The sequence below is a fragment of the Anguilla rostrata genome, chromosome 1 (genome assembly GCF_018555375.3).
Source record: "Anguilla rostrata isolate EN2019 chromosome 1, ASM1855537v3, whole genome shotgun sequence".
In the NCBI taxonomy this organism is placed as follows: Eukaryota; Metazoa; Chordata; class Actinopteri; order Anguilliformes; family Anguillidae; genus Anguilla; species Anguilla rostrata.
Genome location: NC_057933.1, coordinates 44558242 through 44571978, shown reverse-complemented (window position 1 = coordinate 44571978; position 13737 = coordinate 44558242). Strand labels below are relative to the sequence as shown.

General features: G+C 47.8%; 1 protein-coding gene across 4 annotated transcripts in view; it reads left to right on the top strand.

Moving 5' to 3' along the window:
* Positions 1 to 11892, top strand: part of LOC135239880 (neurocalcin-delta A) — an 83628-nt gene extending 71736 nt beyond the window's left edge. For all 4 annotated transcript variants that reach the window (XM_064308889.1, XM_064308878.1, XM_064308869.1 and 1 more), the window contains 3 exons: positions 5775 to 5880; positions 6746 to 6870; positions 9531 to 11892. In XM_064308889.1, coding sequence (XP_064164959.1) covers positions 5775 to 5880; positions 6746 to 6843 — 204 coding nt within the window. In that variant the 3' untranslated portion in view covers positions 6844 to 6870; positions 9531 to 11892. The remainder of the gene's footprint in view (positions 1 to 5774; positions 5881 to 6745; positions 6871 to 9530) is intronic.
* Positions 11893 to 13737: the final 1845 nt, after the last annotated feature.

Below are 13737 nucleotides of genomic sequence, written 5' to 3'. Positions count from 1 at the left end.
AATATGTACTCAGTCATGAATCATTTTGCTCATAATTAGTCTGGCAAAAATGAACACATTTAAAAAATCTCACAAAGTTGCATTATACTGTAAAATGTTGGCTCTAATTCTTAGCATTACCTGTTGACATCAGTGTGTACAGGGCTTAAATTCTAACTGTAAACTGTGAACTTTATTCCTTGGATTAGAACCATCCTTTTGGTTAATATATTAAGATGTGGTCTGCAATGAAAGTTGACAGGGTTTGTGTTGGAAGTTGTCATCTTGCATCAGATCAGAGGATAGGTTAGCGGACAAAACCTTGTGAAATGAACAATCACATAGCTTAATCCATACATTCATAACAGTTCCAACCCAGTATCATCCATCCAGACTTGCAAGCTGTTAAGCTATTTCAAACTCATGCTGTATACTCATACGGTTTGAAAGGTTTCCCCCTGATAACTTACACAGCTACTGAGTAACTGAAGAGCTCAGAAGTAGTGGCTCACTGCCTCAGCTCTGTTTAAACCACTTTGAGTGTCACCACAAAGACATTCCAGAAGATTCTACAATGGCACGGCAGTGCACACAGGAGCAATGCGCAGTTTCTCTTTGAGGTTCGGGCAGACTCGGAGGCAAGCGTCAGAGAGCGCCGAGCGACACCGCCGCTTGTCGGAGTGGAATCCAAGCTCCTTGACGGATGCGCGGTTGTTGCTTCCTGTGTACCCCCCCCACCCCCCCGGTATAAATGAAAGTCCCACTCGCGCGCTCTGGGAAACTATTTCTGTCCCGCCGCGGGAGTTTGCCCCAGTTCCGCGTCGCCTCCTCCTGGTCAGACCCTCCCCTCCTTTCGTAGACGTGCGAATGGGCGCCTGGACGTCGGCCGGCCGGACGCTCTCTCCCCGCCCGGGCCGACCGGCTGCGCCAGGCCGGGCTCACGGTCGGGGTGTAGAGCCGGTCGCACCTAGCCCAGCCAGTCCCCGCTGGAGACCCAGAACCACAGCACCCTGCGTACAGAACCACAGCGTTCAGGCCACTCGCGTACAGAACCACAGCGTTCAGGCCACTCGCGTACAGAACCACAGCGTTCAGGCCACTCGCGTACAGAACCACAGCGTTCAGGCTCATTGCCAGTCGCATGGTAGCTGGCGAGAACCACATGTTCAGGCCACTCGCGTAGCAGAACCACAGCGTTCAGGCCACTCGCGTACAGAACCACAGCGTCAGGACCACTCGCGTACAGAACCACAGCGTTAGCCACTCGCGTACAGAACCACAGCGTTCAGAGCACTCGCGTACAGAACCACAGCGTTAGCCACTCGTACAGAACCACAGCGTTCAGGCCACTCGCGTACAGAACCACAGCGTTCAGGCCACTCGCGTACAGAACCACAGCGTTCAGGCCACTCGCGTACAGAACCACAGCGTTCAGGCCACTCGCGTACAGAACCACAGCGTTCAGGCCACTCGCGTACAGAACCACAGCGTTCAGGCCACTCGCGTACAGAACCACAGCGTTCAGGCCACTCGCGTACAGAACCACAGCGTTCAGGCCAAGCATTGTTGGGCTTGGTTTGGCTGGGGCGGAAGAAGGCCAATTGTGGCTTGCGCACTGTTTGGAATTAGTCTTAATTGATTTCGCTCTGTGTTTTGGAACTGATAAAATCCTTTACACCCCTGTCAGGCAGAGAAAATTCTCTTCGTTGAATAACCAGGTGTGTCACATAAGAAATAGGAATTATTTCTGCGGAAAGAGTCAGACGTCCCCGATACAGTACTGGGAGGTGACACGTGAAAGATTAAAGTTTAATGAATATTATGTTCTTTTGTACACTTGATATACTTTCTGTCAACATTCACAGCAGTAAAATTAAACACAAAGTCTGTGCAGTCTTGATTCCAAATAAAAATTCAAAATTTGAACGTATGCCAGTCAATCTAAGGCTCACTACGGGGTGGGTTATTGAAAATGCATTCGTTCATCTATTGCAGAGATATTCAGAAGGACATTCCCACCTACCTACAGTCTTCTGTATATCCACAATGTCTTCCTCTCTGGATTTGTTTGTGGCATTCGTTTGCCGTAGCAGTCAGGACTGTTCTTAGGCCAGGACTACCTTGAAAATGTTTAAGTCAGAGGGACGAAATCAGAGGTCAGTTGGGTTGCAGATAAGGAGCACTGCTATGGAAATAACTTGCGACCCGCTGCTAGTTTTTCGTGATTGCTGCAGCACGTTGGTGAAATATGTGTTTTCGTGCCCTTATTTGATTACAAGGTTTTGCAATTTGATTTAAAATGCTGCTTCTGTCTAATTTCCATTAGCCCTAATAATAAATGGCGACTATGATGATAACATTAGCAATTCTCGGGCATTAAAAGGAAACTGATAAAGGAAACTGAAACCCCATACCTTTAAACAGATTACTACTCCCGGTCTGTTTCCATTTACTTTCTTTGATTATCAAGTCCAGCTTTGACCTATAGCTGAATAATCAATACCAGCAGGTACGGCTTCCCCGTATTTTTTGTCCTGTGGCGCCGGTTGGGCGCGAGCGTTGGTGCGTTTCCTGGAGCGGCTCGGGGACATCATCCCGGGGACAGCGGCTCGGTCCTCAGGGACGGACCCTCTGCCGAAATTTGTGTCCCGTTCTGACCTCGGGGGGGGGGCACAGCGAGGCTGTTTAATCGCGCTGTTAATCGGTTTGCTGTCCTGCCACTTCATTATGATGATGATCCAATCTGCCTTAGATGACAAGCTGGAAGTGAGGTCACTTCAGATTGGACCTCGCCCCCTATTTCCTGCCCAGTTTGCCTGTCATATAATAATTCAGTACTTTCAAAGGACGGAATAGCGTGTTGCTCAATTAACTGGGGTGCGAGGTGTGATGCGGAGAAGGTCGCCTTTCATTAGGTGCCTGCCTGAGGTTCGAGTGATTAACACCTGCTTAACTCCGTCGCTTGGTGACAGCAGCCGTGGAAACCGTGAACGCCCTGTCGGTCTTGGCCATGGAAAGCAAAGCCCCGCCTCCTTCGGGGAGGCCCGGCCCTGGAGGCTTTGACGTCGAGAGAAACGGACAGCGGGGCCGCGGCGTCCGTCAGCGGGCTCTCCTCCCGGCGTGGGGGCGTCCCGCTGAGCGCGCGTACGCTCGGGCCGCCGGCTCCCGCTCCTGTGATACGGCGCACAGCGGGCTTCCCACCGCTCCGCCAGGCCGGCTTTAAGGCCGCCCCGCACGCCGCCTTCAGACCGCCCGCTGACGCGCGGAAGAGACGGCCCGAGGGCTCGAGAGGGCTTCACTCCTTCCTTTTCTCTTTATCGCTGTTTCTCTTTATCTCTTTCTGTTTTTCTCTCTCTCTCTGTCTCTCTCTGTCTCTCTCACTCTGTCTCTCTCTCTCTCTCTCACTCAGGGCAGCTCACCTTGTGTAAAAATATAGATAGTGGCATGATACGCCATGGCTCACGCAGCTGCGCTGGTATCTCAGTCTCTCCTCTGATTGGCCTAAAACACTGAAATTGTAACAATCTTCTGTATGTGCTCATGGTTTCACTGGGAGCTTATCATGAGGAGGCGTGCGTGTGTGTATGTGTGTGTGTATGTGTGCTTGTGTATGTGTGTGTGCTTGTGCCTGTGCATATGTGTGTGTGCTTGTGCGTGTGTGTATGTGTGTGTGTGTGTGTGTGTGCTTGTGTATGTGTGTGTGCTTGTGCCTGTGCATATGTGTGTGTGTGTGTGTGTGTGTATGTGTGCTTGTGTATGTGTGTGTGCTTGTGCGTGTGTGTGTGTGTGCTTGTGCCTGTGCATATGTGTGTGTGCTTGTGCGTGTGTGCATGCGCGAGCTGGTTCCCCACAGTGATGTGGGTGAGAGACCGTGTTTACAGATGGCTGTGAGTGTGGAGTGAGGCAGGGGAGTGTGTGGTAGACACACTCTACCACAGAGAGAGAGAGAGAGAGAGAGAGAGAGAGAGAGAGAGAGAGAGAGAGGAAGGGGAAGAGGGGGGAGCTGTATGATTAATACATTAAAGGCCCTGTCTCCTCTATCCGCTGCCCATATCCACTCTTATTTAGACCTCACTGTTTCTCTCTGTTCTGCATGCTCCTTCATCACCAAGACAGATTAGCCTCTGAGGTCACAGGAAGCACTTCCTCTCAACTGCGGCGGTTGGCTGACTAGAGAAAGGAGAGTGCTTGCGCGTGAGAGAACGAGCGTACGAGCCGAAGTCTGTCAGCGAGTTCATGTTTGCGTGCGTGTGAGCCCGTCCACACTGGCACGTTTGAGTTTTGCCTTTTCGTGTGCGTGACTGAGTTTGGGTGTGCTAGTGTTTGCATTTGTATTTATGTATGAGTGCGAGTAAGGGTTTGAATGTGCGCGTGTGAGCTTGTACGGAACACACGCGGTGATGAGCAGGCTGTCGAACTCCCTGGGGACCGCAGGGCTCTTGCTTGCAGGAAGTAGTTTTCTGGAGTGTAGCTAAATGGCTGTTATTTTTGGTTTTCTCAGAAAGTTTTTCCCTTGAGAGAATCCGTCTAGCGAGTCCGGAAATGCTGTCGCTATAGCAATCAGTGTGAGTTCTGATTCAGGTGCTCCTCGTTAAGGTCACGTTTGGCACTTCCTGCTCTGAACAGCTGATCTAGAATCATGTTATCAAGCCTTCGTGTGAACACCAACCTTTATGTGAAATCAGACTGACCTAAGGTCAGGGAATTTTCTGCGCCTCTCACCAACTAGTGCGCCCCCTGTTGTGGGGGTGGAGGTACCGCGGGACTGTGGGATTGTCGGAGGCGTGTGCTTAAAGACAGGCCTGTGATTGATAGATAGAGGGGGAGGATGCACTCTGGCAGGGTCGCTGGATCGGGGAGAGGCGGTAATAGCGGTAATCAGCTACAGCCGCTCCCGTGGAAACGAGGTGGCGTTAATGGGTGTTGGGGGGGGGGGGGGGCTTATTTAAGGCTCCCACGTACAGCAATCACAATCAGCGCTCGGCCGCTCAGCTGTCAGCTCCCGCTCTCCCCGGCAGAGCCTGTCACCGGCCCGCCTCCTCGTCAGCGCCGCGTCCGCCTCTCCGCCCGCTGTTCCCCGCGGCCTTTCAGCGTCCCCGCGCGCGCCGCCGCGTTCGCCCGCACGCGTTCCGCCCAGCCTCGGCGCGTTCGCCCGCACGTGCTCCGCTGAGCTGAGGCCGCTCGAGCCGACCGCTCTTTCCCCGTGTCGTTCTCCACGCAGATCACAGGGGGCGGAGACCGCACGCTGACGTCTGAGTGACTGCCTCCGTTTCCCAGCGAAAGGCACCGAGCACAGCGAGCGCGCTCAGTGAGCGCGCACAGCGAGCGGTGTGTGGGTGGCACTCTGTGCCTGGGGTTCCGCATTTATGTTCTCTTAAAACGCTCACCCTCTGCGTGAAGGCGCCTCCACCACTGCAAAGCTCTATCCAGCGCCCGTTACAGGCTGCAGTATTTAACGTGCACGTCTAAAAGGGAGCATCGCATTCTGTGGATCTGTGTGATCATGACCATGCATTTATTACGTTTAATCATAATATCAACAGCCCAATTTATCTGAAGGTCTGAACTGTGTAATTTATGAAATATGGAAATATAAATGACATACTGTTAAAAGCAACCCTGTGGCTCTCACTGTGGGTCCCCTGACCCCAGGTTTATGAGCACTGGTCGAAGCTGTTCATTTTAGGGGGCTTTTTTTTGTGTAGACCACAGGATTATCGTGAGTGACACCCTGTTGAGACTGCAGGGTTGGGCCGCATGACGCTTACAGTCCTTCCCCCTCCCTGTGCCTTCAGGCAATCTACAAAATGGTCTCCTCCGTAATGAAGATGCCGGAAGATGAGTCCACTCCGGAGAAGAGGACGGAGAAGATCTTCCGACAGATGGACACCAACCGTGACGGTGAGACCACCCCGCCTCCCCGCTCATCCCGGTCCAACCCCGAGAGGGCTTTTTGTGCCCTTACCAAACCGTAGCTCCTTGAATAAGTTTGGTTGGCTTGCAGATCAAGTGCTGATTGGTCAAGTGATGCATATATTGGCTCTGTCAGTAGCTCAGTGGCACGCTAACGCACGCACACAAACACACACTCACACCGCTCTTCAAATAGCCTGAACAGGCTGCAGACCTCACAAATTGCCCTATAGCACGTATGTAAACCACTTTAGACTCCTTGAATGAAGGAGGCACTCCAAAAGGATGACTCCCTCTGCAGGGGATAGCCCCACTGCATTGTGGGGAAAAGAGCTGAGCCGCGTTAGAGGGGAGCGGGGGGCCTCTTGGCCTGGCTTCGCAGCCGCTGAACCATGCTTCTCCCAGGCCCTCATGCTCAGGGTCATGAATCCCATTGGGACACCTGCAGTAACACCCAGAACAGCACTGCCACCTGCAGGCGGTGCAGCAGTACTGCAACTCACCACCCACAGCACAAAGACGCACATGGAAATGTGACAGAGACATTGTACACTCTGAGTCACTGCACTCGCAGCGTTAAGTGCGGTTTAGTGCAACTAAGGACAATAGGCGGTGGGCTGTTTGGGCATTTGTCACCCAGGTTCTGTTCCTGGATCGGTGGCTTTGCCCAAGGGCTGCTTCTAACCCAAAGCCTTACACAGCCTGGAACACAATCCAGCGTTATCAAAAACTGCAAGTGAAAATGTGAACTGTGTTAGTCGCCATGGGCAATGCAAAGTGAGGCGGAGGAGAAGCCTTCAAGCTCGAGTGAGTGAGTGAGTGAGTGACTGTCTCCTGTGCTCTGTGTCTTCAGGCAAGCTGTCCCTGGAGGAGTTCATCAAGGGGGCGAAGAGCGACCCCTCCATCGTCCGCCTGCTCCAGTGCGACCCCAGCAGCGCCGGCCAGTTCTGATCACATGGAGGTTCCGCTGCGCTCATTGTAATTTTCTCTCATTTATTTGTTTGTGTTTCTTTTATTTTATTTGTTCTTAGAATTTCTCTCTGGGGTCTTGTACTGTGAGGGCAGGGCATTGTGGGGTTGCCTGGGGGCCCACACTGAACCTCACCCTCTCACCTTGGGGGCCCACACAGAAGCCCACCCTCTCAACCTGGGGTCCCACACAAAACCCCACCCTCTCAGCCTGGGGGCCCACACTGAACCCCACCCTCTCAGCCTGGGGGCCCACACAGAACCTCACCCTCTCACCTTGGGGGCCCACACAGAACCCCACCCTCTCAACCTGGGGTCCCACACAAAACCCCACCCTCTCAGCCTGGGGGCCCACACTGAACCCCACCTTCTCAGCCTGGGGGCCCACACAGAACCCCACCCTCTCAACCTGGGGTCCCACACAGAACCCTACCTTCTCAGCCTGGGGGCCCACACAGAACCTCACCCTCTCAACCTGGGGTCCCACACAAAACCCCACCCTCTCAGCCTGGGGGCCCACACTGAACCTCACCCTCTCAGCCTGGGAGACCACACTGAATCCCAACCCTCTTAGCCTGGGGGCCCACCCTGAACCCCACCCTCTTTGCCGGGGGACCCACACAGAACCCCACCCTCTTTGCCAGGGGACCCACACAAAACCGTACGCTCTTAGCCTGAGGACCCACACAGAACCCTACCCTCTTTGGCGGGGGACCCACACAGAGCCCTACCCTCTTAGCCTGGGGACCCACACAGAGCCCTACCCTCTTAGCCTGGGGACCCACACAGAGCCCTACCCTCTTAGCCTGGGGGCCCACACAGAACCCTGCAAAGAATCCCACCCTCTCAGCCTGGGTCTTGTGGGACCTAAAACATACGGGGGGCTGTAATATTTTAGCATATTTTAGTGTCCAGGGGAGATTTCCAGTAGCTCCTGGTCGTTGTCATCAGGGCTTGATGATGTCACAGTGGCTTTGGTAGGGATGAGTTCATACTGTATCTGCAAGTTGGAACGCTGTGGGTGACAGGTAGACCGGGTCGAGCTCTGAAAAACCCTGACCTACCGTTTGTATCTGCTAGGGACAGACATTCAGAATGGGAAAACGGGTATCGCTGTTCATTCGTTTATTAAAATTTATGTTTATTTATGTTTAGCTGTTCCCAGAATGTCATCCTCAATTGAATCCATCCAAAAATTCAGCAATCCTCTTTGAAATGCATAGGCGGAGCGATTGATCAGCTGTTATCCTAACAGACGAGTACGCAACCCCTCCCCCCCATCGTTGCGCACTTTATCAAATAACAGCCATACAATACAGCTGCTCACAGGTGGATTACAGTGGATGTGAAGGTGCAGTGAACACAGCCTTATCAGTCACAGAAACTGAACACTGCCACTTGTGTGCCAGTCAGGGTTGGCATCGGTCACTTGGTGCCTGTCGTCATGTTTCGTGGATGAACGAAACGCCGCAATGGCCTTTTTTCCTCATGGTGTCCTCTTTAAGCCTGGCTGTTGTGGCCAGTAGTTCACCACCACCAGATATGCAGTCCCGCTTGTTTGATTTACTACCCATTCAGAAGAAGAGTTGACCACTCGGGGTGATTTAACAGATTAGGGCTTTATTTTTCCTAAGCCTCTTTATCTGTCTGAGAATTTAGACAGCTCAGCTTTTTAAAATCAGAACTTATGAAGCTGGCCCTTGTGTTGTGGTCATACTAATTCAGTGTTCTGGTATTTGGTATTTACCACCCGTCTGTGAAGTGATGCAGGGCTAAAGAGAGCTTGGCACTGTGTATGCCGTCCCTATAGAAACAGGGAAACAATGACATAAGTGACTCTGTCTGTGGGATAACAGACCCCATATCAGTGGGCCACTGAAAGGTACATCCAAAAACCAATGAGAGAGAGGGAGCAATTTGCTGTTTACTCGGCTGGGATGACCCAGTAGTCCTCAGGATAGAGATATCCGTCTTGTCAATATCAGCGTTGGACTGCATATCTGATCTCAAACCAGTCTTCTCACACTGTCCTATCAGACCTCAGACCAGTCTTCTCACACTGTCCTATCAGACCTCAGACCAGTCTTCTCACACTGTCCTATCAGACCTCAGACCAGTCTTCTCACACTGTCCTATCAGAACTCAGACCAGTCTTCTCACACTGTCCTATCAGACCAGTCTTCTCACACTGTCCTATCAGACCTCAGACCAGTCTTCTCACACTGTCCTATCAGATCTCAAACCATTTTTTGTATATGTTTCCAATTAGTAAAATAAATGATATGCACTACATGCATGTATGTGTACAGTGTATATGTAAAATAAATAAATCACTTTTTTCTTGAGGGGGAGTACATAGAGGGGTGGAAAAACTATAGAGAGAAACCAGAAAGATGACTTGAGTGCTAATGTGTTTTTAAAACTGTTCCGTGTGATTATGATCAGGGCCAGAGCGGGGTGGTTTCCTGCCTGTGTCATTATCCACACGGCTATTACAGCCGGGCCTTTCCTATTGCCCCAGGGAACTTTACTGCCGCTAGCCCAAAGCCTTGACCTGTCCAGCGATAATATCACCCTCATGCTTGTCTGTTAAATGTGTATGTAAAATGAGCCAACATTTGAGAGACGAGACTGGTTTAACCCTTTCATTTCCATCTGCTTGCTTTCAGTGCTTTTTGGGTTAACTCCCCCGACTCGGCGATGTGTCGGGTGTTTACGAGAAAATCTCCCTCCCCTCCCCCCGCTCTTTGGAGAAACCAATGAAGACTTGCCTTCAGACGAGAGCTGAGGACGAGGGTATGGACGTCATTTAGCCTAGCGCAGGCTAGTGCTTTCAAAGCTATAAGATACTGATAATGGGAACCCAAGCATTTGATAGAGTCCTTGAAAACCTACAGTTCTTTATTTTAAACAAAGAATGACTTGACTGGAGTTTAAGAGGTGGTCACATGCCAATTTGAGTTTGTTCTTGTAAACCAAGGGAATAAGAGACAGAAATGTAGAACTATAGATAGATATATTCTTATATTTGGGGGTTAAGTTGTGGCATTTGTCCCACTGAAAGAATTCATTTTCTTTTTGTGTTTTTATTATTATTATGAATAATAATAATAACAGTAGTAATAATATCTATTATTGTTGTTATTATTATTGTTATTATTATTATTATTATTATATCTGTAATTTTTCTTTAAGTCATGGCAAACTTGATTCATCAGTGTTTGTTTTACATCTGTGCAAGGATTTTGAAGTTGTGTAAAAAACAAGAGCAAGATGGCCGCGCATTTTGCTATGCATATAATTTTGTACAGTTTTTTTTTGTGTTTTTTGTTGAGGATTATGCTTGCAGATGTATGTCCCATTTCATGAAGAAGCAGCCCACCCTCAAGCAATGCTCTGTCCTGCATGTGTTTGGCTATGGCAGAGAGTTCAGAATTAGCATCGGCTGTCGCTCTGCATATCGCTCGTGTTTACTGAGGCAATATTGTGCGCATGTACTGCACACGTGGGGGGAGAGGGTCAGGGGCACCACATCATGAGCTTCTGAGCGTTCTCTTTTCATCCATTCAGCTTTCATTTCATTTTTTGTGACGTTTAAAAGAAAAGAGTGGCGTCCAGAGAGAGTACATCAGGGGAAATGAAAGGATACACTAGGACTTTTCTTTTCTCTCATTTTTAAAGTATTTTTAATGCTTTGAATTGCGAAGTTCTCATCCTGAAACACGTGTTAGAAAGGCACTGTAAGATTGCTTGTGCTTTTTAATTTTTAAAACAATGTGAAATGAATTCAGTGAAAAAAGGCGGATTAGCATGAAAATAATTTTACAGGCGGAAATTTTGCGTGAAGCAGCTAAAACCTTTACATCAAATTTTAGATGTTTTAAGTGGTGCATGTGAAGCTATTTGATGTTTTTTTGTAGTTTTAAAATGTGTGTGTGAAGGGGGGGGGGGGGGGGGTTATATTAACAGGTATGCATGTGTGTTTGTGTGAATATGTACATATATCAGCGGTATGTGATGACCACCAACACAGTAATGCTACAGATAACATTTCAGTGCCTGGTAAGTGTTGTAGAAACCTGTCCAAAGCTTACATGTATACATGTTTTCGGTGAAATGACAATATGTGCATTGCACAGAATATACAGCTATTTTACAATAATTATGCTTTATATAAAAAAAAGGTTTAAATTTAAAAACAGACAAGCTTCCCTGTTGACTGAAATGGATGCTTTGTGCTCAGCAAGTGTACGCAATATCGCCACGCCACTGAAATGTTTGTATGTGGGCACACACATGCACATGTATATTCTTCTGTGTAAGTATTGTGAGGGAACTTCATAATTGGGTGTGCCGCTTTTGTTGTGGAGTGAAGGTTGGAGCATGGTGTATGGAGCATCTGTGCTTATTTGACCCTGTTGATGACTAAACACAGGTTTACTGAGACCCCAGACCCCAGCCCACAAAGAGACTAATGAGAGGTGACATCCGGAGCTCAACAAACAAATCTTGAGCTCTGGACTTCATCTCCCATCATGCTCTCTGGGAACCTTTTTGTGAGGCCCTGCTCTCCTGCCCCCGGAGCTCAGGCAGACAAAAGTACTTATTTTCCTTGAATGTAACTGTGGCTTCAAGCCCATGATCCAGCGGTTTCAATTTCTGAGATAGTCGATTGGAAACATTTGAATGTTTTTGAATAACTGCTGTTTTGTAAGTGAAATATTTTTTATTAAAAAACCTATGAAAACAAAGAACGGAATTTCAACCTCTGCAATGATTTTAAGTTTTATGCTTTTTTAAAGAAAAAAAATGTGGTATCAGGCATAACATTTCTGTATTACACGATAGCATAATGTGGCAAAGTGCCAAATATAAATCAGTATTGTATAAATTTATACTGTAAAATTCTGTCGAACAAAATGTTTGTAATTGTTGCATTTTGTAGATTTTGTATGGTAACCTGTATTTTGTGACAGTGTAGTTTCTAAACATAGGATTATGTTTTATCTTATAAAGCAACAAAAAAATCTGTCCTTTGTGTTGGTTTCGCTGTGTTTGCTATACTTGCATTTGATGTAAAATGGCAATGATGGTAAAAATGTCTTTCACTGCAACACTCTGCTGTTTGTTAGTTGTTCCAGTAAGTCAGTCAGGAGCCACTTACCCTTGGCATTCCCAGGGTTGGCCCAGTATACTAGCAGTTGTCAAGAGATACTGAAAAACATACCCATGAAGACCCTTAATCTCATTCATCCTGAAAAATTCAGGGCTGGCGGCTAGAATCCCTGTAGCCTTTCTGCGGTGACTGGATAAACCTTATACCACATTGTGTCCCTTTCTTTTTTAACATGTCACAGACTGCACATTATAAAGCCAAATTAAACCTAATTACTTTTTTAAAGACCTCTCTGTGTCATATAACAGCTTCTTTACTGCAGCATATACCAGCTTTAAGCACATATAAAGGTCAACTAACAAGCTTAAGTTTGGTGAAAAATTTGGTGCTTTTTCATGACTGAAACAGCATATAAAAAATTATTCTACACAGATGAAATCAGCGGATATCCAAGCAATATTTTCATGATATACCTGAAGCCTCTCCCATCAGGACTACAACACTTCCTATGTTACAAAACAAAAAGTATTATTTTCTGGTCTTTGTGAACTCAAACAAAATCATTAGCACATTAAGCCTTACACACATTAAGATGGGGGCACTGTGAAATATAGTTTGACAGTGCATTATTATCCATTACACTGGTTTTTCCGACCTTCACATTTTGACATTAGGTTTATTCCCATGAAACCCCTCTTTTCCTGTAGTATGTTTTCTCCACCAAACAAACCAGGTCAGTGGCAACTTCTGTCCCAAAAACATTTTTAATGAATAAAAATACTACATAAAGCAATGATTGGCTTTAAACACAGTTTTATATCCCTGCAATACTGCAATGATGCTCCCTCAGCATCTCCATCTATGCACGCGAGGTACCATTGCTATACATATCGTTCACTCCTCTGCCGAATATTGTGCTCCAAACTATTTTATGGATGTATACAAGGGCATTTTCCTGTTGCCATTTAAAAGGCATTTAGAAGTAAAAGCTATACAAATGTCATCAATATGTCAAAGCTGTTTTGTGGTGATTTTTCCAAATCATCAGCATGGCTTTTGGTTTGTAATTTCACTGTAGATATGCCCTTGGCAGCAATTACAGGTCTTAGTCTTGGCATGTCTGTACAAGCTTTGCACATTTTGATTTTTTCACATTTTTGCATATTGATGGTGTAATGGTGTGGGGGTGTTGGAGAACCAGAAGCGACTAATATAGGGGAACGAAAAGCTAACGCTACCGGAAGCGTTAGCCACAGAGTCCCGAAGGACAAAGGAAAGGGAACACCCGCAAGTAAAACACAAAACAAATAAGATCCTTGGGAGAGTAACTCCCGCACACAAAGGATCATAAACAACAAAAAACACGGAGTAAAAAGCCACTCCGAAGGACCACCTTGTCCAGCCGAAAAACTGGCTCGCGAAACCAAAAGCGACCCGTGAAAACCAGGGCGAAAAAAGAAGAGGACCAGTGGTACAGAGGCGAAGCTCTGGTACCAAACCCAAAACTGGTCTTAAAAGAAAATGGACAACCGAGTAGCAAAACTTACTCAGTGAAAAGAAAACCTGAGACGCAGCTCAGAAACACACAAACAAAATACATTACCAGGGACAACGTCCCAATACCCACCGGCTCACACGAGCTCAAAATAAAAGTATAACTACTCTTAAGGCGTCAGAATGCGCTCACTGCGCTAAGAGACTGAATCGCCTTAAAAGAGGACATAGAACCAACCACAAACACAAGTCTGTAAACCGTCCTA